Below are 23,921 nucleotides of genomic sequence, written 5' to 3'. Positions count from 1 at the left end.
TATGCACAGTCGGTCATTACTGCAAGGAAAAATGTAATGGCAACCAAAGGCACACCTGGTTCCAGTTTTAAGGATTGAATCCTAAACCTGCTGTGAAATAATTTTTTTACAAGTTTTTTTTAAAAAGTAAATGAGACGGTAGTATGCTGTGTTGTTTAAAGATGAAATGGAAAAGAAGGGAATGGAATATGGTCAGAGGTCTTGCTAGGATTTTAAAACTAGGAGTTCAGGACTTCCATTTTAGTAAAAATAGGAGTCCCACCATAAAAAATTGCAGTCCCCTCCCAGAAAATGTTAACTTTGCAGATTATAAGAAATAATGGTTGCCACTGAGTTTAATTTCCACATTCTTTATAACACTGACATATATCTTGTTTGTCCATCAGTGTGACTGAATTTTGTCAATACAAGGAAAGGTCTTATTCCAAGTACTAAGACAGGCATAACACTATCTTACACTTGGTTACTGTCCCATTCAAACTACCAGTTCTAGCAACTTTAGTACTCAGTCTTCATCAGTTTGCCATTTAACCCCAAAATACTTATCCAAATTTGCAGATGGTATTTTGTCTCTGTCTCAACACGTCTCGATTTCGAGGTCACATGTACTACTTATTCAGCTACACTCGGAAATGAACACAATAACGAAAGCTAAAGTTGTTTATTTGATATACTTTTACAAATGACCACATGTACGTCTTTCTGCCTCTGAATTCAATCACTCTAAATATCAACACATTTTCTGACCCAGCAGCCAATCAAGGGTTTTGAACTTGCTGCCCAGCTATTGCATCATGTTCTTTTGATGTACTCTTATAATGGAAACTTGTTCATCATGGGTTTTGCAGCATTGAACTCTGTTATTGTAAATATCAGCACAGCTAATTGATCAACACATTTTCACACTCAATAGGCGGTTTAAGCAGGAATGGCAAGTATTTGAATTTTTCTGCCACCTCATACATGTGTATGGAGGACTCCCACCTAAGTGATTTTCTGCGTCCCAGAAAAAAAGTTTGCATCCAAATACGCGTGATTAAGTGTTTCCAAGACCTCTGATGGTCATTTGTCTTTTCTTCTTTTTTTATAATAATAAATTATTTTCTTTTATTGTAATAATAAATATTTCACAATGAATGAGCATTAAAAATCTGATTATATATATGTATATATATATATATATATATATATATATATATATATATATATATATATATATATATATATATATATATATTGGTGAAACTACTGTGATTCCTAGTTTTAGGATTTAGACTAACTTTTTAAAAGAAGAAGTCTTGAATTGCAGCTTTCAAAATCCTTTGGAGAACTCTTTATATATAGTTGTATGTACATGTATGTATCATTATATGGTTGTCAGAGTGTAGAAAATGAAAATGAACACATCTTTACTTAAAAGTTTAACTTCATTTTTAAGTATTCTAAAATATAGATGTGCCAAGTGCTTATTATCTGAAGCTATGACCATTACATTTTCTTTGCACGTATGAACCTGCTTCATTCATTTTGACAAATAATTCCCCATATCTTTGTTGAATTGTACTGTAATGGTATTGTACCTATTCTAACATGTTTTTTTCTTTTCAGAAGAAAGGTAGTTGTCAAGAAATCTTAAGCTACATCCATGATTGCTTGAACTCTTACAAGAACAGGTAACTATATACAAAGCTACATCCATGATTTTTTTGAAATCTTACAAGAACAGGTAACTATATACAAAGCTACATCCATGATTTTTTTGAAATCTTACAAGAACAGGTAACTATATACAAATAAAATGCATCTTGTATTCAACTATTGCTCCTGGTCTCCAAATGGAAAACTCAGGTAGAAACCCTTGGATTTAGACCTTAAAGAAATTGACTGTCAAGACAATTGTTCACAATGGCAGAAGAGTGAAACTATATGGTTATGTATATTTTCTTTATTTTATTTTTTAAATGGTAGTACATAAATTTGAATCTGGTTTAAAGGGAAAACTTTGTATGTTGAATATAAACCAACTTTTGTCTAAATAGGAACAAGAAAGTAGCCACTTTCTTGGTCTCATGAGATACTGAAAATTTTGTTTTGTAACTTTTTTAAATACTTACATTCCCCAAGACACAATGGAAACAGTGCCAGGGTTATGGAGTCCAGGGCTCACTTCTTTGCAATACAATACAATACATAAAATACATCAAATATACATAGATATTATTATAGCCTGAGAGGGAGAGAGAGAGAGGAAAAATGTAAAGATACATACATACATACATGCATACATACATACGTGCATGTGTTAAATATACTTTATTTGTTTCATAAAGGCTGTAGAATTTTTGTGTGGACGTTTTTAAAAATATGCAAATTTTCCTCAAGCCTTGGTTTGTAAAAAAAATCATTTACCTTGCAGCAAAACTTGTTCCAAAATTCTGAATTCTGTCTGTTTTACTTTTGTAATTGTCACCAATAATGATCCTTTCATCAGTAAAAAATAGGATTTTAAATATTAAAACAGTTATTCCTAGTCTAAGACAGCAAACTATTCCAGAATGATGCAGCATTATTATGTCAATGGAATAAATGATTCAGTGTTTTGGAGCACAACAACAAAGTCAGCAGTGCAAGTCCAGAATAACAACCAGTTTTGGACCATAACACTCACAAAATTGATCAATCCTGTGCTTATTGAAGACTTAGTGTCATCCATATATGAATCCTATAATAATTGAAGAATTAGTGTCATCCATATGTGAATCCCATGCTAAATGAAGACTTGGCATCATCCATATGTGAATACTGTGCTTATTGCAGACTTAGTGTCATCCATATGTGAATCCTGTGCTTATTGAAGACTTAGTGTCATCCATATTTGAATCCTGTGCTTATTGAAGACTAAGTGTCATCCAGTGTGAATCCTGTGTTTATTGAAGACTTATTGTCATCCATTTGTGAATCATGTGCTTGTTGAAGACTTAGTGTCATCCATATGTGAATCCTGTGCTTACTGAAGACTTAGTGTCATCTATATGTGAATCCTGTGCTTATTGACGACTTAGTGTCATCCATATGTGAATAATGTGCTTTTTGAATATGCAGTGTCATCTGTATATGAATCCTGTACTTATTGAAGACTTAGTATGATCTTATGTGAAGACTTAGTGACATCTATATGTGAATCCTGTGCTTGTCGAAGTCTTGGTATCATCCATATGTGAATCCTGTGCTTGTCGAAGTCTTGGTATCATCCATATGTGAATCCTGTGCTTATTGGAGACTTAGTGTCATCCATATGTGAATCTTATGCTTATTGAAGTCTTGGTATCATCCATATGTGAATCCTGTGCTTATGTGAAGACTTGGTGACATCTATATGTGAATCCTGTGCTTATTTAAGTATTGGTATCATCTATATGTGAATCCTGTGCTTATTAAAGACTTAGTGTCACCCATATGTGAATCCTGTACTTATTGAAGACTTAGTGTCATCCATATGTGAATCCTGTGCTTATTGAAGTCTTGGTATCATCCATATGTGAATCCTGTGCTTATTGAAGACTTAGTATCACCCATATGTGAATCCTGTGCTTATTGAAGACTTAGTGTCATCCTTATGTGAATCCTGTGCTTATTGAAGTCTTGGTATCATCCATATGTGAATCCTGTGCTTATTGAAGACTTAGTGTTATCCATATGTGAATAATGTGCTTTTTGAATATGCAGTGTCATCTATATTAGAATTCCATGCCTATTGAAGACTTAGTGTCATCCATATGTGAATAATGTGCTTTTTGAATATGCAGTGTCATCTATATTGGAATTCCATGCTTATTGAAGACTTAGTTCATCCATATGTGAATTCCATGCCTATTGAAGACTTAGTGTCATCCATGTCTGCTGTTAATGTATCCATGCTGCTGTACATCATTAAACAGTGCGTGGTGCAAATACATGATTGAGGCTGATATATAAGAGATGTAAATAATGATTGTTAATCATTATTCACCCTGTGGCTGAGTTAGATTGGTTGAAAATAGTTGTATAGCAGTTATGTAATTGAAGTAATAAATAATTGGAAACCTTAAATAAAGAAACAACTGATCAGTTTGTGATTTTACATAATCTGGTATATACACTTAAACTGTTTCCTTTTAATCCATTTGCCATTTTTTGCCAAAATCTTCAGGAAAGGTAAAATATGTGAAGATAAATTTACAGTTAAATTATATAGCCATTTGTTGTCTAGTACAATCCAACAACAACTACATCACAGACAAATGATATGGTAAACTGTTAGACTATGTGAAATGCAAGCAGTTTATTAGGTGTCAGAAAATGTCATTATACATGACAGAAAAATAATATGTATAGTTTTGCATTTTTATTGACCTTTTCTAGGCAATGTATACAGCACTTTCCTCCTGTACTAATGAAGACAAGATATGAGGATTCATTAAATTTGGGGGACATTTCCCAGTTAGGGATGGGAGCAGGGTTGAAAAATATCATGATTTTAAACAAAACTCTGATTTTTTAAAATTTAAGTCAGATTTTTTTTCTTTTACTGTAATTTATCAGGCTTTAATATATGATTATATTGTGTACAAGAATTGATTTAGGCTTGACAAACTCCTTATGTTTTACAGCCGAGAAGACAATTTTAGTAGTCAGAATGAAGTTGGTCACGTGTGGGTCTAATATTGCTTTCTTGCTTGCTGATATCTCAGTTACAAAGTTGTCAATGCCAGGATCTTTCTTAAGCCGATTCTGTGATGTTGACTGAACTGGAAAAGCTTCACATTTTCTTGATACTTTAGAAGTGACTGGCTTGTCAGTTACAGCTTCATTGTCTCTGTGTTTTGGTTGTGGACTTCATATGCTTACCTATTCCCAGTAATTCTGTATTACAAGTCTTATATGTCTCACAACACATAGCTTTTCCAGGAGTGACAATCCAGTTGAAGTAGCGCAAGACACAATCTTGTTTTCTTCCAGGTATTGCACATACATCAATATAGAGATTCACAGATAACAAGGTCTAAGACAGTAGCTAAGGTTTATATATGCTGTGCTTGCTTTAAAGTTAATAGTGTTAAGAAGCCGTGAAATTATTTATTTTAAACCTTAGCTGTGAAGAAATATAAAGTGAGAAGCCCAAATCCACAACTGTCATGTAATTGAATTTGAAAGAAGCCACTCATGTTAGATATAGACTTTTTGAAGCCAATTACAAAAGTAAATATTCAGATTTTAAACACGCAACTAAAAACTGCATTTAGTTGAGATCCTATGATCCAACATGTGTTTTTATAGAAATTAGATTTTCATATTTTTAATGTTGGATAGTTTATTGTTTAAACACAATTACAATTAGTTGAACAGATCCAATCGATAAATCCTACATGTGTTTATTTAGAAATTAGATTTGCATTTTGAATGTTTTGATAAATTAATTGTTCAAACACACAATTACAATTAGTTGAACAGATCCCATTGATTAGCCCTACATGTGTTTATTCAGAAATTAGATTTGCATTTTGAATGTTTTGATAAATTAATTGTTCAAACAAAGAATTACAATTAGTTGAGCGGATCCAATCAATTAGTCCTACATGTGTTTATTTAGAAATTAGATTTGCATTTGAATGTTTTGATAAATTAATTGTTTAAACACACAGTTACAATTAGTTGACCAGATCCCATCAATTAGTCCTACATGTTTTTTGTTTAGAAATTAGATTTGCATTTTGAATGTTTTGATAAATTAACTCATTGTGGTAGACTATATATGTGTGTTTGTGTGTGTGTGTGGATCAAACCAAATTAAAATCGATTTGATTTGTTTTCATAGACCAGTCATCAACTCCTGATTTTAACTCAAGTTGAAGATAATGGGATTAGGCATAGGCAAGAATGAAGTAAATGCAGGAAGGAAAATGTTTTGCTTCTAATGTCTGATTTAATTTACCTTGGTGTTCCTTTTTTGCATCATTCTTTTTCATCCATGGACTGTGGTAAGTTACTTCTATTTTGTGCTTGTAAGTGACAGCCATTGTATCTGTACTTATTAAAATTGGTTGCATAATAACAATTTCTTGTTGATTAAATATAAGACTCCCTGACTTTCAGAAATGTTTGAAAAGCTGTCGACTCTTGGATTATCTGGAGAGTTTATATACGGTTCATAATTAGCAGCGGGATTATTTGTCATAGTCATTGTAGTCATTACCAAAGTAGTAAGAAAAAAATTGTAACCATATATATTTGCTTTAATGTCAGATCCAATTGCAAGCTGCATGGACCTAGATCTTCCATTGCACAATGCTGTGGCAGATCTTGGCATATGCAGTTTGTTCTGACTAATCAATAGAACAAACAGGATAGATCCTGATAAGATAATGCATTAGGCAATGGCAGATCAGGATCTATATTGTTTGCGGTTGGATCCAGCTTCTACTTGAATCCATACAGTAAGTTTCTTTTCTGATCAAGTGTGTTGTTTTCCAGTGGGTCTGGACTCCTCCTGCTGTCCCATCTAATCAAACAATGCAGCACAGAAGTGTTTATGCAGAATGCCATGACCTGGCTCCGTTTGTGCACTCAGATTATTCAGGTGAGCATATGCAATGTACAGTACATGTACTTATAGGATAGGTAGTGACTGAAAAAAACAAAACCAATAGAGACTTACAAAGTTAAACTCATTTATTCATTATTGGTGAGTTTCATGTTGACTGTCATAGTAGTCTTATATGTCCCACTGAGATCAACAAGTGTAGTTTGCTTCTTGGATCAGCTGTTTATTTGTTAAATTAAGTTAATCCACATACGATGAAAAACTATATAAATGCATCATTCCCATAAAACTGTTGCATACTGTTATATACAGGTCTCTAGTTTAAACTCCACCCATTCAAAATTTTACTAGTCTAGGTGGGGTGGGGCTGACTTTTAATAATCTGCCAAGTCACACAGGTCTTCAGTAAAAGGAACAAGAGATGATAAATTATAGAGCAAATTCTGTTTTCCCATACTGTCCAAAGTACTCAAAAAACATGTATGCATATATTTTAATCCCATTTTTATCAGTACATAATTTGACATTCAAAAATCAATCAGGTTTTTGAAAATTCCATTTTCTAAATGGATTTAATGACTTGCACTAATTATTTTTATCAAGGAATAGATGAAAGGAATTGTTTTAGTTTGATTTTTGAAACACATTTGACCTGGTGAATCATGGTATTCATTTGATGTGGTGAAGGTGAATCTTGATATTCTACTCCAAAATTTAGAATTTATGGATGTTACAATTCAGCACTTTTCTGTCTAGTTCATATTTAAATAGCAGATCTTAAGACAAAAGATTTAATGCTGATAAAAACTGTATGCTAGATGACTGTAGGAATTCCTCAAGGATTTAGGACCTTTTCTTTTTACCGTGAACTCCCTTTAATATCTAACTATGCTAATATGTTTATGTATGTGGATGAAACAGCTGCCTGAGCTGTAAGTACAGATATTGATGAAATTAACAATATGCTAAATTCTGACATGTTGAAATTTTCACCTTTGCTAAATGCATAGATTGGAAAAAAACAAAAATGCTGTTTTACTAATCAGCACTACTCAGAACAAAAAGAGAAATTAAACAGATCTTTATGTATGCTGCAGTTATGACAATCGTGAATATTCCACTTGAGAAAAAATGTAGGAGTCATAGTTGGTGGCTCTCTTTAATGGAATAAACAAATGAACTCCTTACGTTGCATACGTTCCTTCAGGTTATTTCATTTTAAAACAGCTACTTTTGAAGATCAAGTACTCAGATTATGGTTTGCAGTTGTTTCATGGTACCTAATGAGGTGGTTACTGTCCCAATATTTGTGGACATGGTTTAAATTATTTTTATAAATGTACTAAATGCTAGTAAAAGAAAATGGTAGGAACTTTTTAGGTGAAAAATATTCAAACCCCCCCTCCCATGAAACTTTATTTCAAACATTGAATTGGTGTCTTTTTAAAGATGGAATAAAATACAGTGAACCTGTCACTGTGTAGAAAATTTAAACAACTTGGCACTACTTTTGCTTCAAGCTCTGAAGATCTGTAGTTGAATTTTGTGCTTTTCTGTTTAATACATCTAAGTATCCCAGAGAACTAAGTATACCAAAGGACTAAGGATCCAGAAGGACTAGAATCCCAGAAGACTATGGATGCCTAAGGATTATGTATCCCAAAAAGGACTAAGTATCCATAAGGACTATGTATCCCTAAGGACTAAAGATCCCAATGGATGAAGTATCCATAACTACTAAGTCTCACATGTATTTTTATTTATTATTATTATTGTTATTATTATTATTATTGTTATTATTATTATTGTTATTATTATTATTATTGTCTCTGCTTACTCAGTGCTTTGTTGGATCTTGCTGTAAAGCTGTAAAAACAGAAAATTCATTTAGATTTGGAATTTTCATTTTTTCATGACTACTCCAAAACAGTTGTAACAAATATGATCTGGGTAGAGGGGTTAGGGATGTACATATAGCATAAATCAGTGAAATATTGACTTTATAAAATACCTTTTAACTTGATCAAGTAAGGAGAACTTGAACCATTAAATCTTTTTTCCGACTAAATGAAGTCTCTCTTGCAACAGAATAAATTGTTATATCTCTATTATGGTACACGGTATAAGGATTTATTTCCTAATAGGAAGAAATTACATCTGCACAAACCTAAATTTCATTTTAAAATATTATACTAAGAAAATGAGTAGTTAAGGAAAAGTTAGGAACATCTTTGTAACATAATATATATTTGTATGCAGTCATATTACTGACCATGTATAAATATAATCTTAGGGAAACATTATTTTACCTTTCATTTTTGTTATTTTTTTATATTATTGGATTGAAAGATTTGTATGTTATGGATCATTACACCTGCAATAAATGTTAAAAATCACTTTACAAATTGAAACTTAATGGGAGATATTACTCTCTACATTTGTCATACGTTTTTAACATGTCAATCACTTTACTAAAATGGACACTAAAATAAGAACATGTTGCAGTGTGTTATAATACTGAATACCTTTGTCAAAATTAATAGACTGCACAAATTCATGTATCACTGCTCTTTCAAAGAAATGTTATGAATTTCTTGTTCTAGTCCCATAACAAGGCTGCTGTTCATAGCGTTGCCTGTGATGTGTGTGCCAGCATCCTGTCCATCTCCACTAGCTTCACTGATCTGTCAAGAGAGATAACCAGTTCTGTTATTCCACAGTTGTTGCCCCTTTTATTTGTTGCGACAAAGGAGGTTTGTATTTATTTCACTGTTAAATTCTGGGTTCACAGTGCTTTTCATTTTTATAACTGAGGGGAAGATAAAAAACTAAATAATTTGTTCACAATGTTTTACATTTTTATAAGTGAGGGGGAAAACAACCCCCTAAGTAATTGATTTTTTAAAATTATTTTATTGAAATGGATAGGAAACATTTCTTTCTTATGGAAGGAAATCACTTTGTTTAGAGTTCTACATGATGATACATGCATAGACAAATAATATTTAGAATAAAAACAAATGGGCTTGTCTTGAATTTAAAATCAGAAAAACTGGAAGCATCATCTCTGGCTACAAAACAATTATCTATCAGGTCAGTTTATTATTTTAGTTTCCCCATGTACATTTTAGTGCATTAATCGATAAATAAATCAGCTAACTCAATTTCAATTCTTTTAGTGGCGGCAGTTTGCCTTTATATGCATCAACAGCTGTATCAGGAACTTCTCTGGATCATGTGGACCATTCAGGGTATGTCGACAGAAGGAAGCACTGTTAATTTTTAATCTTACTTTTTGTTCCTTTCAGTTTATTTATTTATTTTTGTATTTTTGTCCCTTCCTTTTCTTTTATCCCTACTTTCTCAACTTTCTACACAATGTTTGGCACATTTTAATTGACAATTTCTCATATTAACTTATTTCTTTCTTTATCCTTGTCTTTCAACTGCTCCATCATTGTTCATCCTCCGCTTTATATACCCTGGCTAAATGCTAATGTTTAACCAAGATGTTCTTCACTTTGACTGTAAAAAAAATGTAGCTTTCTGTCATTAAAACCTAATATCATCTACCATGTATTCATATATATTTTCAATTTTTATATCCTAAAAGGATTAGAACATTATAAGCTATTATCTTCTATATTGTACATCTTGAAATCTCCAATTACAAATTTATGACATAAAATATGTTTAAACTAAGGTAAGTCAAACAGTTTATGTCAAGTAAAAGGGACTTCTAGTTGTATATTTCCTATATGTAGCAATACATATGATCCATAGATTACAATGTAAATTATTTAGTATACATAGTTTTGGCACCAAATTTAAAATAAATATATTCAATAGTTTACAAGTTTGGTGGTACCTTTATTATGATGAGTTTTTCGTGAGGGGAGCCGGCAGTCAGTCTGGTGAAAAAGTTTCATATTATATGAATATATCTGGCTGCACAACCTTTTTGCCAACTAGCCTGTTTTGGAGGGCAGTTTCCCCCATGTGAGGTGCCTGCAACTTTACTGTTTTCCAGACATTCAGTTATTAGAGCTATTCACCAAAGTATCATAATTGCCTTTATTAGGCATAGATCACCAGGTGATACACCTAGTGTGAATTTGAATTTGTGTGGCTCTATTAGGCATAGATCACCAGGTAATACACCTAGTGTGAATTTGCATGCCTCTATTAGACATAGATCACCAGGTGATACACCAAGTGTGAATTTGCATGCCTCTATTAGACATAGATCACCAGGTCATACACCAAGTGTGAATTTGCATGCCTCTATTAGACATAGATCACCAGGTCATACACCAAGTGTGAATTTGCATGCCTCTATTAGACATAGATCACCAGGTGTTACACCAAGTGTGAATTTTGTATGCCTTTATTAGGCATAGATTACCAGGTGATACATATAGTGCAAATTTGCATGCCTCTATTAGGCATAGCTCACCAAGTGATTATATTGGTTTTGTCTCAAAGGTCTTCCAAAATGTCAGTTTATATTTGGGGTTTTTCCAGTGTAAGTCTTATTTCTTCCAAATGTCAATTTATATTGGTTCTGTACTAGAGGTCTTCCAAATGATAATAATATTCGGTTTTTGCATTAGACTTATTCCAAATGTATGTTTAGTTTGATTTTGTTTTTGATTTCTTCCAAATTTTAAACTTGTGTGGGTTTTGGTGATATAAAAACATTTAAACCAGGGATAGAATTGGAAATGAAATCATCATTCACCCCTTGTTGAACTCCATTTATCCATGTGATTCCATACAATATTTAAATCTATTTACATTTTTTAGATATTTTAAATGACAGATCAAATTCATATGAAACATAGGACTAATTTAAAATAAACATTCAGATTTTTCTTACAGCTATTATAGAATTATAATAAATGCTAACAGTTATACATGTACTTGCACAAAATACATACTTCAGGTTTTTTTACAATATCTTTTTATTTTGAAAACCCTTATCTTTGTATAAAAATAAGATTGTTGCTTCTTAGCCTTAAACCAAATCCTCTTTTTGGGGGGGGGTAGTCAAAACATTTGCCTATAGATGTAATAAAATGTATGTTTAACTATTTATATGATAACACAATTCATAGGAAATGTAAGAGAAACCTTGTAAAGAAGGATTTTGTTCTATTTGTATGGTGAAAAAAAAAATACCAGGTGGCAGTAAACATTAAATTTGATGAAATGGGGAAATTAGTGTGGACATTTTTTTAAATACCAGGTCCAGACCAGGGGGAGGACAGTAGTAATAGATTAAATCAATAATACTTGAACAGTGTTTCAGCCAGGATTGCCTTTGTGGGATTTTGTGCAAACTAGATACAAAGTCCCATGGACTAGTTGTACCTTTTACCTTTAATCTGATACAGTTAATTTCTCAATGATTGTTTTAACAAAAAATGAACAGATTCCATCTTTCCAAATAACAGTCTGATCTGATTGCACCTAGGGTTTGCCTCCTTATATACTTTTGCATTAAATAATGGTGTACATGATATATCCCATATTTGTAGACATAGAATTAGACTGATACCCTGTTCCTACTTTAGCTGCTCCTATATATTTTTCTTGAGACTGGGTAACCGTATGAGCTTAGAATTGTAATAGCCTCATTGAAAATATTAAAAAACAATTTCAGAAAACATATTTAGGTAAGTTACACCATGTTTTTTTGACATTTGTTATCAAAGAAAAATTGTAGCAATTTTTGTAAGTCACATTCTGCAACCGTGAGCTGTAGACATTTGCATTTGAAATGGCACAAAAGTTTTGCTAAAGAGGTAGATATGAAATGGTGGATAACAGAGTTCCTTAGTGTCTCACTTTGACAGCAGTCAGAATGTCCATTAAAGATTTTTGACTACTGAACAATGTGTCGCAGGCTCGATTCCCGGCCGAGTCATACCAAAGACTTAAAAAAATGGTACTAACAGCTGCCTTGCTATGCGCTTAGCATTAAGAGGTTAGTGTTAGGACTGGTGTCATGATAATGTGAGTGGGTGGGGCATCATGCTACATGTCTGCAGCATGATGCCCCAGTGCTGGACATCACTATAAACTGCCACACTGCAGACATCATAGCGATATCACTGAAAAATTGTAAAAGCTACGTTAAAAATCCAATACAGAATGAAATACTAATTGAACACGAAACTTCCAATGAAGATTTAGATAACAGAATGGTGGAACCAAAGAAGAAAAGTCATGCACATGTTCATTGAAGGCTGCAAAAATGTGAATATAGTTGGCTAGAATATAATTCAGATGAAAAATAAAATAATGCAGCTTATGCATAGTTAAAAAAAAATAACTCTGTGACAACTAGACGTCAAACGTTTAGGACCATAAGATTATCTTGCCATACTGAGTGCAGTGACCATCATCTTGCCCATAGAGACGGTGCTTTTGTACTGTAATTTTGCTGGTACACCAAACAATGCAGGCACTTAGAAGACTGATGCCATGATATATGACATGCGTTGTACATGCTATTTAGCAAGTAAATGAATGGCAACCATGAAGTATGGATCTTTGATTGATTTCTGTCATTTACAGAGCTGTAAGGCTTGAATGAATTTATGACAGTATCATCAGATGTCAATCAACAGCTTTGGATGAGACCATTGCTAGTCATTCTGATTGATGAAAGCACTGATATTGATGTTACAATGAAGATAGTTGTGGATGCATGTATGGTAGATGGATAAATCCTTAATGAGAAACCATTTCTTGGGAAATGAGTCATAACTGATAAATTGAAAAGCCTACATGGAATGCAGATTCTTAATGTTTATTCATTTGCAAATGATGGACTTCTGTTATGGTTGGTAGGTAAAAGAGTCTCTGCTAAAATCCAAGAAGTGGACCCTCTTGCAGTTAAAGTTCACTGTTTTTCACTAGATATGTTGATGTTGTATGATACATAGGAAAGATTTTCCATGAACCATTATTTTCTACTATTTCAAAAGATTCAAAGATAGAATTACACAGTTATGTGCAGTTCAGAAACTTTTAGATCATGAAAAGGTCAGATTTATGGAAGTCCATGAGACTTGGTTTGTTTTTTATGATGCATTACATGCCGCTAAGTTGTCATGGAAACCACTGATGCATACTTCAGCAGCTAAGTATCAGCTAGGTGAGAAGCAAAACAAATGAAAACTGATTTCAGATTTATTTCCACGGTGCAGATAATGGTGGATATTGTACAAGCATTTACTCAACTGAACCATGTGTTCCAAAAACTACTTGGATATAGCTGTTGTACCAACTGCTTAAAAAAGTGTAGTTAAGGCTACAAACAAGGCCAAAAGTAGTAAATCACACTTCCAAACAGAACTGCAGGAGAAATTGTTGAAGAAAGACAGCGACTTTATGTGCAAGGATGAAAAGCTGTCAAACAGTGACATCAATGTTCCTTCAGGGGAAAGTACAAAAATAACAGAATTTACTGGAAAACTTGAACCAAATGTGAATGAGATAATCTCGAAGGATTCCAATGTAGTTGCCTTTGCATTCAGATCTGTAGGAATGCATCAACTATAACTTCTTCCTGAGGAAGAAAAGTAATCATTTGTCAATTGTGACTTAGATCTTATGAAATTATTTGGGGAGAATGAGAAAGCAGGAGATAGAAATGTACAATGTCTAAGTTAACGATCACTTGTGAAGAAGTTGGTCTTAGGCCAAATTTGCTGTAGGGACAACATTTCACACCTATGGAAAATGATAAAGTACCATAATAGCAGTTTCCTGAACTTGATACTGTTAGCAAGGCTTTCCCTTTTTACTCCGTTGCAGTCATCTAATTGTAAAGAAAGCTTTCAGAACAGTATTCATGCATCCTTAAGAAATTGCTTGAAAGCCAACACATTGCAGTAACGGATGAGCAGTAGAAAACAGAAGAATTTGACATTTCTATTTGTATATGGTCTGAAGGATCACAGAGGAGAATCCAAAAGTAAAGTTGGTATTTTATTGTAGTTTTTCTTGCAAGTAACAGGTAATCAAGACCATATAAGTGTTATCTTATTTATAATAAGATTGACACATGATGATCACGCCACAGGTCGAGTTTTTTAGACAAAAGGAGGTGGGGGTCTTTGGCCCAGTTTTTCTCAAACTTTACTGAAACACTGCTTACAGAATATTTTGTATCCATTAGCTTAGAGGCCTCTTAAAAATCTATTTCTGAATTATTATGAGAGGTCCATTTTATTTGAAAAGAAATGCAAATTTCAATGAGAGAAAAGATAATGGTTTAATGGGCTGTACTTTGGGAAGTTTTTTTTTTCTATATCCATGCTTTATCTATAGTCAGTTTACTATTTTCTGTTGAGTAATCTTTTGAGATGGGGTGGGGATTTTGTGGTTGTTACAAACAAAAGATTTAAAGACCCAATGAGGAGTTACTCTTGTGTGGAAATAATGTGATTTCTTCCCCAGTTCACACATTTAGTTTTGACAAAAATATTTTTTTTATATAAACTATGAAAATTAATGAATAAAATATTAAAAGCGCAGTCAAAGGTTTTGAAAAGCATTGAATTTTTTCACATTATTACTTTTAATTCTTCACACTTTTCTTGCACAGTGGAAATTTTGTTTCGTACCAAAAGTCCTTAAGACTCCACTTTAATGTCTTACAGTTGTGACTATGGAACTTATAGCAACTCAAAATGTTTTATTTCCATGAAAACAATTTCCAGTTTGCATGTGTTATTTGAGTTGAACACTTTTATTAGCTAGGAATCAAAATTTTAAGCCCTAATGCCACTATTACGTGCAGAAAGTTGTAAGTGCCATATCAACTGAAAAATGCTGAATCTTGAAAGATATTGGTCCTAAACATGATTTGCTGCCATTTTCATCACATTTTGAGCCATGTAATTTCTCATTTGAACTGAGAAACCGTGCCATTTTTAACGTATATGAATTCATCCTGTGTTGATCGTAGACATCTCTGGGTCAGCCAATCTCAGTTAAAAGCTGGAACACAAGATTTGAAGTTATCACTGTTGTAAACATAAGCCACCACGACACTGTCAAATTGATTTCAGCCCAAGATCACCCTTTAAATTATTTCAGTGCCCTAGGTGACCACACCTGAGTCTTGTGTTTATCTAATGCACACTTTCTCTTCTCAGATCTGCTTCAGAAAGCAGGCCTGCCTCCAATCCTTCTTGAATCAATGTGTATGGCATGTGTGAATGTTGTTATTATTAAATTAGTTGCTAACGAAATTTTTCAAATGTATGACATCACTACTTTTGGAGTACTCCCAAGAAAGAACGGAATTCTGAGCAACTTTATTGAATGAATTGAGGAGTGTTACCTCTTAATTTTAAACTGAATATTTTAAGATTATTTAAACCTAAAATCTTAATCATTTCAAAATACAGTTTATGTCATGGCTTTTTTAACAAATCATTTCCATCCTTCTAAACTTTTGGTTAGATTAGAAGAATGGTGAAATTTATGATAAATGCTGGCATTGGGGGCTTTAAGAGTAGGAATTTGTTCCTTCTGATATCTTTGCCTATGGTTGTAATTTTAGGGCAGTTTCTTTTTAAAATGGCAGCTGTTTTCTAATTTGTGTTATTTGACAGTCTTACATTTCAGTCAGGCTTCAACTATGATAGTATTACCCTTGCTGCATGATTTATGCAGAATGTTATTTTCCAGTACTTTTCCCTGTCTATTTCAGAACAAAATAGAAGCTTGTGTACTGGAGGATATAAGGACTTGCAAGCCATGCAAGGTAAGATTTACTTATATTCATCCAGAAATGATATTTACTTAGATCAAATCATCACTATAAAATAAATAAGAGTGATTGAAAAAGGCCATCCTCTATACTTGACTTTAAGTAAATGTACATGTACTAAAAATTAAAATATATTTTTGTCATCCATTTTGCATAAATGAGACACTGTAATTTTCACCAGATGTGCCAGTATTTTTTACAAGAGAAGGGTAATAGCATATACACTATAAGGCGCCAATGCCTGCATTTTTCCTATCTCCAAAGCTACAGCTTGTGCTTTTAATAAAACTGTCAACATTTCACAAGGCTATGAAAAGTGCAGGAACAAGAGTTTCCAGCAAATTCATTTGTTTCGGATCAAATTTAATCCATTAGAGAAATCCGTGGTACTGTGTTTTTTGTGCCTGAGGCTTTTCTTACGTTGCAACTTGATTGAAATAACACAATCAGTCATGCATAGTTGTCATAATGTGAACACTTATTTTTGAACTAATGTTTCCAAAAAAATAATTTTCTATTTGTGAAACATTGCTGATATTTTGATGATATCATTTAGACAAGGTAACAATTTAATCAGGCACTAACGACTGATAAATTATTTTTCACAATTCTATTTGTGAAACATTGCTGATATTTTGATGATATCATTTAGACAAGGTGACAATTTAATCTGCACTAATGACTGATAAATTATTTTTCATAGTTCTGTTTGTGAAACATTGCTGACTTTTTATATCATTTAGAAAAAGTTGCGAGTTAATTGAACACTGATGTCTGGAAAATTATATTTCATGATTCAGTTTGTGAAACATTGCTTATTTTTTTAATATCTTTTAAAGATGTCAGTTTAACCAAGCATGACAACTGATAAATAAATTTTCCTTTCACACCTTCCCCAATCACATTAACAGTAAGGGATGTTATGTTTTCTTCTCCTTTTTCTACTTAAACAGTTGTAAGAATTTGAAAATGAAACAAAAATGTGATTCCCACCATGTGCCCCTGTAATGAGTGTGTGTGTGTGTGATTTGGACTTTATATGTAGATTTAACAATTTTCCAGTCATTTTGCTATGATGTCTGCAGTGTGACAGTTTATAGTGATGTCTAGCACTGGGGCATCATGTCACAGACATGTAGCATGATGTCCCACCCAGTCACATTATCCTGACATCAGGCCAACCAATCCTAACACTTATCTCTTTATGCAGAGTGCCTAATGAGCTGTTATTGCCATTTTTATAAGTCTTTGGTATGACTCAGATGGGGTTCAAACCTGTGACCTTCCGCATCTGAGGCGGGTGCTCTAACCATTAGGCCACAGGAGCAGTACCCCCTGTAGTGAAAAATCTTAACAATGTTGCAACAAAATATAATTTATATTCCTTTGTGTCATATTCAAAACAGCTGCTGCTTTCAGTGATACATCTACATTAATGTTGCAAATGTTTATCAGTTTTATCGTCAGATTTACTAAACAAATTTGATTCCTCTGTAATTTTAAGAGACACATTGTAAAACCTTTTTACACTTGCTCCTTATAAAATATAATTCTGTGGACCATATTTTTAAAATGGATTTTAGTTAAATTTGGTATTTTAGATGATTTTTATTGTGGGATGTTTCTTGGGAATTAAGCATGGGGTAAATGGAGACGTGGAGCCTTGACATGCATGCATGCATCTTTCTTTGTCTGGATTTAAAAAATGTCAACGTAAGATTTCAGCAGTTATATACTTTCTCACTCTCTGTCTTGTTTTGTTTTTCATGTTTGATGTTCATCTGAGAACTCATTGATAAATGTTAAGGCCTAGATATTGTTGCCCTCCTAAACGAACTCTAGTGTCTTGGCCTAGATACAGTTAAATGCACATAAACTGCTCATCGCTTCTTGCTGTACTCTCGCATTAGCCCCAGCAGCAAAAGCATCCATTTTAACCAAATATGAATGCATTTCCTAAAATTACCGATGTGTGTTGGCATTTTTGAATAATCTAAAATGTATAGCAGTAAATCATTCCAGACAAAGCATACAAATGAAATGCTATTTAATATTTCAAGTTATAAATGAGTATTCCAGGTTGAGTGTGCAATATGGAATCAAAGACTGAACATCTGTTTCCAAACCAGATCAGCCATAGAAGATTAAATGGATATGAAATAAAATTATGTTTGTAATATTCACCATTAATTTGTGATAGATACATCAGTTTTGTAAACAGAAAGTTAAATTTGTCATGAATAATATAAACATGATTTTCATATAATTTACATTCCAACGCCATCTTTCATGAATTTTGTACATTCCTTATTGCTGGAAACTACTGACATACCAATAGAGTGAAAAAATACCATGGTACATACTAATGGAAAAAATACAAAGGTAAACTGGTGTACCAGTAATACTGCACACACCTGTAATGTAGACTCATTCCTTTATTACTGAGATCTAAACCCATTGCTTTAGTAGTAAGATGTAGACCCATTCCTTTTAGTAATACAATGGAGACCCATTCCTTTAGTCGTGAGATGTAGACCCATTCCTTTAGTACTGAGATGTAGACACATTCTTTTAGTAGTGAGATGTAGACCCATTCCTTTAGTAGTGAGATGTAGACCCATTCCTTTAGTAGTGAGATGTAGACCCATTGCTTTATTAGTAAGATGTAGACTCATTCCAGGGCCCCAAGTGGCCGAGTGGTCTAAAGCGCTCTCCGTTACAGATCACTGCCATCTCACCTCTGTCTGCGCAGGTTCGAGTCTAGGATTTGGCCAATGTGGGTATATGAGAAAGCTTGCCAGTGGCTTCTCGAGGGTCGGTGGTTCTTTCCAAGGATTTCCCGGGTTCTTCCTCCACCATTAATACTGGCTGCCATGTATAGCCTATCGTGTGCTGAAAAGTGGCGTTAAACCCTACAGCAACAACAACAAGACCCATTCCATTAAGTACTACGATGTAGACTGATTCCTTTAGTAGTAAGATGCTTAGTCATTGCTGTAAAACTGATATATTTAATGTAAGGATTTTGTGTACACATTAGGTATATGGATTTATAATAGATGTACTATATATACTTGTGCATCACTTGGATTCAGCTGAAGACCTAGATCTGCCATTGCACAAGGCACTGATAGGTTTATTAGGAGTAACCAAAAGAACAAACATTGAAGACCCTGAACTGCCTGTGCATCTTGCAACAGCAGATCTGATTCTATTTTTTTACAGTTGGACTCGACATTTGAATGTATACTGTGCTTAAGTACAGTATTGTTTGTTGTCTTTCATTAACGGCAGTGAGCTGTTTACACGGATTGTGTGTCATTTCCATCCTTAGAAAACAGTCTGAAAATGACAAGAAGTCTAAAAGGACCAGTCTGAAAATTCTTGTTGTTGTAGGGTTTAACGCCATTTTTCAGCACACGATACACATGGCAGCCAGTATTAATGGTGGAGGAAGAACCCGGAAAGAACCACTGATCCATGAGAAGCTACTGGCAGGCTTTCTCACATACCCACATTGGCTGAATCCAAGACTCGAAATCATGCAGACAGAGGTGAGATGGCAGTGATCCGTAACAGAGAGCGCTTTAGACCACTCGGCCACTCAGGGCCCCCAGTCTGAAAATAACAAATCTAAACAGACCAGCCTGAAAATGACAAGGCCAACACTATGAAGATATTCTTGGACTGCTATTCATATGTTTAAAAAAATTGATTCACTTATGAGATAATTGGAAGAGTATGTAATGTAATGAAATGAAAGGAGACTTTTTTCTAAAAAGAAATTATGCTTACCAGGCTGCAGTAGTGTGCTTCAGCCTGTTGGCTAGATGTGGTGGAGGAGGGAACCAGGGGGTGAAGTACACTGAGGGTTGGAAACAACAGTGTGATCAGCTGACTGACTCCATGTCTCACACTCTTACATTGCTGTATGAGGGCATGGAAACAGGTATGGAACAACCAGTAAAATTATATTTTATATCCATGTGAAGATAGGATTTGAATTATTACAGATTACACCCATGTAATGATAGGATTTGAATTATCACAGATTACAGTCATTTGATGATAGGATTTGAATTGTCACAGATTACACCCATGTAATGATAGGATTTGAATTGTCACAGATTACACCCATGTAATGATAGGATTTGGATTATCACAGATTACAGTCATTTGATGATAGGATTTGAATTGTCACAGATTACACCCATGTAATGATAGGATTTGAGTTGTCACAGATTACACCCATGTAATGATAGGATTTGGATTATCACAGATTACACCCATGTAATGATAGGATTTGAATTATTACAGATTACACCCATGTAATGATAGGATTTGAATTATTACAGATTACACCCATATAATGATAGGATTTGAATTATTACAGATTACACCCATGTAATGATAGGATTTGAATTATCACAGATTACACCCATGTAATGATAGGATTTGAATTATTACAGATTACACCCATGTAATGATAGGATTTGAATTATTACAGATTACATCCATGTAATGATAGGATTTGAATTGTCACAGATTACACCCATGTGATGATAGGATTTGAATTATCACAGATTACACCCATCTGACGATAGGATTTGAATTATCACAGATTTTCAGCATTTATGCAAAACAGTATATAGGTTTATAGCACACAGCAGTGTATATCATATAGCAGGTATTTTTGAAGACATACAGGTTGGTGACATAAAGAAGAAAAAACAGTATTTAGCTTAGGCAAGTTTTATATTTGAAATAGGAATTAGCAGAGATGATAATATTTAAGGTACTGGTAAAACATTTTCACTGAATTTATTTCCATGATCTCACTGTGACACAGTTTAGTTCTAACATTTCCACACCACTGAAAATTTCTGCTGTATAGTTGTCACTTTTCCAGCAGTGTTGGTGGTTGCAGCAAAGTCTGTAATATTAAGTTTTTTTAAATAAAGTTTGAAAGTTCCAATCAGGGGGGTGCAAATCTGAGTTTTTGTATATTACAGAACCTTTGTTCACTACATGGACTTAAGTTGATAATTTTCATAAATATGTAGGGCTGAAGCCATCAACCAAATTCATTAAGTATTTCAAAACGTATTTGGTTGTAACAATTTATTGGTACACCACTCCCTCAATAACTCGTGCACATCAGGGTCCAGAAACATTGACCGCACTATAAGTGAGGCACGAGTTATCGAGGGACCTATAAAATAAGCCCAAAACCAATAAAGTGATCAAAGACATAAAGGAAAAATGGGGGGGGGGGTAGGCAGATTATATTGTTGAATGCTGACTTTATAATCCTGCTGAGATTAACTGTGAATAAATATCTCTTCATAACGGAGTACTTTGTTTATTATTTCCTCATAGAGCGACATTAATTTCAGGATAAATTATGGTATATTGAGGCCATCATCGAAAACATTATTCCACGTGGTTTCCGTTTGCTTAACATGCGTACCACTTCACACACTGTGTACTACGTCACTAATTTTTATGTTGAATTGGATTCATTCTAGTTTTATTGTTTGATCCAAATTAGACATTTTTTTTTATATGCAAAAGATCGACTCTTCTAGAAACAGTGTCGATCGAACGATAGATAGATAGATATATAGATAGATAGATTTGATTGCGATAGAAGTAAAATGGAAAACAAAAAACAAGGGTTAATCGGTACTAACATATTTAATGGGTCTACAAAATTAAAACAACGTAAATTAGAACAAGTTAATACTTGCCGTTTGTGCCACGCTTGACAAATATCAATTCACTTTTTGAAAAAATCGGTTAATTTTTTTTGTGTGTTACTCCTTGGTTTGTCTGCCGTCAAGCAAAATCCCTCAGATTTCTCAACTGCATGAGCTTTACATAGTCAACATTTTGGGCCTCTAGCCACCTTATGGCAATATCAAAAGATTTGATTGCTTCCTGTGCAGAGGGGGGAGGTGGTGCAACATCTGCGTCTGCATCACTTTCAACACTTGTGGTACTCCAGTTAGAATCATCTTCTGCTGCAAATTTGTTCATTATAGAATTAATTATTGTTTCATCTGACATGTATTTGGCTGTGGGGCAATCATTGTCAGCACAAATCCACTCCTCCATATCATCAAGAGAAACACCCATCTCAGGACCATGAGTCTGTACGAATTTCTCCCAAACAGCCTTGGCATTAATGACATCAGTTTCACTGAAACCTTCAAAGTCATTATCATTGTTGCTGTCTATGTTACTGTTTTGCTTTACGTCAAAGGCAGCTTCAAGACCCTTAATCCAGCACCCTAGGTCTCTTGTAATCGATCTTTTAATGCAACAAACACTTCCCCAAGTTGTTGATCAAAACAAAGCCGGCATGTAATTAGGTTCTCACAGAAGTACTCCCGGGTTTCTATTTGACGGTCGATTGACTCTTTTCATGTTTTCAGTGAACAGAATATGTTGCGATTATAATGTTTACACTGAAACGGAATTAAAGGATTAGAATGTGACTTTCACACAGGAAGACGTTTAATTGGTGTTTATTTCATTCTCTGTTGCCACCTGTTAGCATTTACCAGAAGTTTTCATTTATTGCTATTTCACCAGACTGTTTATTTACAGTATACTGACAACTATTTATCATAAAAACTTACATAATATATGAAATCTTTAAACAGAGGTCTCGCTAGATTTTAAAGCTGGGTCTTTCTGCCTCTGAATTCAATCACTAAATATCAGTACATTTTCTCACCTGGCCGCCAGTCAAAGCCTTTGAACTAGCCGCCTAGCTATTGCATCATATTCTTTTTTTATGTACTCTTATAAAATGACAACATGTATGTACGTCAAGGAGTCTTTCAGTCACTGAATTATTCATTGTAAATATCAGCACAGCTAACTGATCAACACATTTTCCCACAAAGCAGGTGGCTGAAACAGGACTGGCAAATCTTTGAATTTTCCCGCGTACCTATTACATGCGTATGGAGGACTCCTTCCTCAGTGATTTTCTGCATCCCACATCAAAAATTGGCATCCAAATGCACATAATTAAGCATTTTTGAGATCTCTGAAATTAATTCTTATTTTGAACTTGCAAATTTCAAAATATGGATTCTATTTTTGCGGGCATTAATCACCATTTTCGATGATAAAATGAGCAATGTATCAAGGTTTAATTTACCAGTTCTTATCGTATTTTTTTGACGTTCAGCATATTTTAAAGATATTTTAAAAACATTTTCTCTGGAAAAATTCGGGAGCCCAGACGGACACTGCGTTATAAGCGGGATTGTGAGTTATCTGGGCGCGAGTTATTGAGGGAGCAGTGTATGAGATGTTTTGATCATGTCTGACAGATAATCACTTTGAACTGTCCTCCAAGATTGAATTACCTTATATATTTACCTGTAGGTCAGATTGAATTACCTAATATATTCACCTGTAGGTCAGATTGAATTACCTTATATATTCACCTGTAGGTCAGATTGAATTACCTAATATATTCACCTGTAGGACAGATTGAATTACCTTATATATTCACCTGTAGGTCAGATT

At 33.8% G+C, this 23,921-nt stretch overlaps 1 protein-coding gene across 1 annotated transcript in view; it reads left to right on the top strand.

The window, feature by feature from the left end:
* The window catches only part of LOC149777611 (proline-, glutamic acid- and leucine-rich protein 1-like), a 59,923-nt gene that overhangs the window by 5,057 nt on the left and 30,945 nt on the right, over positions 1-23,921 (top strand). The window contains exons 2-7 of the mRNA XM_089942265.1: positions 1,609-1,673; positions 6,511-6,616; positions 9,184-9,333; positions 9,760-9,831; positions 16,314-16,367; positions 20,172-20,322. Of these exons, the coding sequence (XP_089798391.1) occupies positions 1,609-1,673; positions 6,511-6,616; positions 9,184-9,333; positions 9,760-9,831; positions 16,314-16,367; positions 20,172-20,322 (598 nt within the window). The remainder of the gene's footprint in view (positions 1-1,608; positions 1,674-6,510; positions 6,617-9,183; positions 9,334-9,759; positions 9,832-16,313; positions 16,368-20,171; positions 20,323-23,921) is intronic.

The sequence above is a fragment of the Sinohyriopsis cumingii genome, chromosome 18 (genome assembly GCF_028554795.1).
Source record: "Sinohyriopsis cumingii isolate HCF-2022 chromosome 18, ASM2855479v2, whole genome shotgun sequence".
Taxonomy (NCBI): domain Eukaryota; kingdom Metazoa; phylum Mollusca; class Bivalvia; order Unionida; family Unionidae; genus Sinohyriopsis; species Sinohyriopsis cumingii.
The sequence above is the reverse complement of the archived record's forward strand: the minus strand, read 5'-3'. Positions and strand labels throughout refer to the sequence as shown.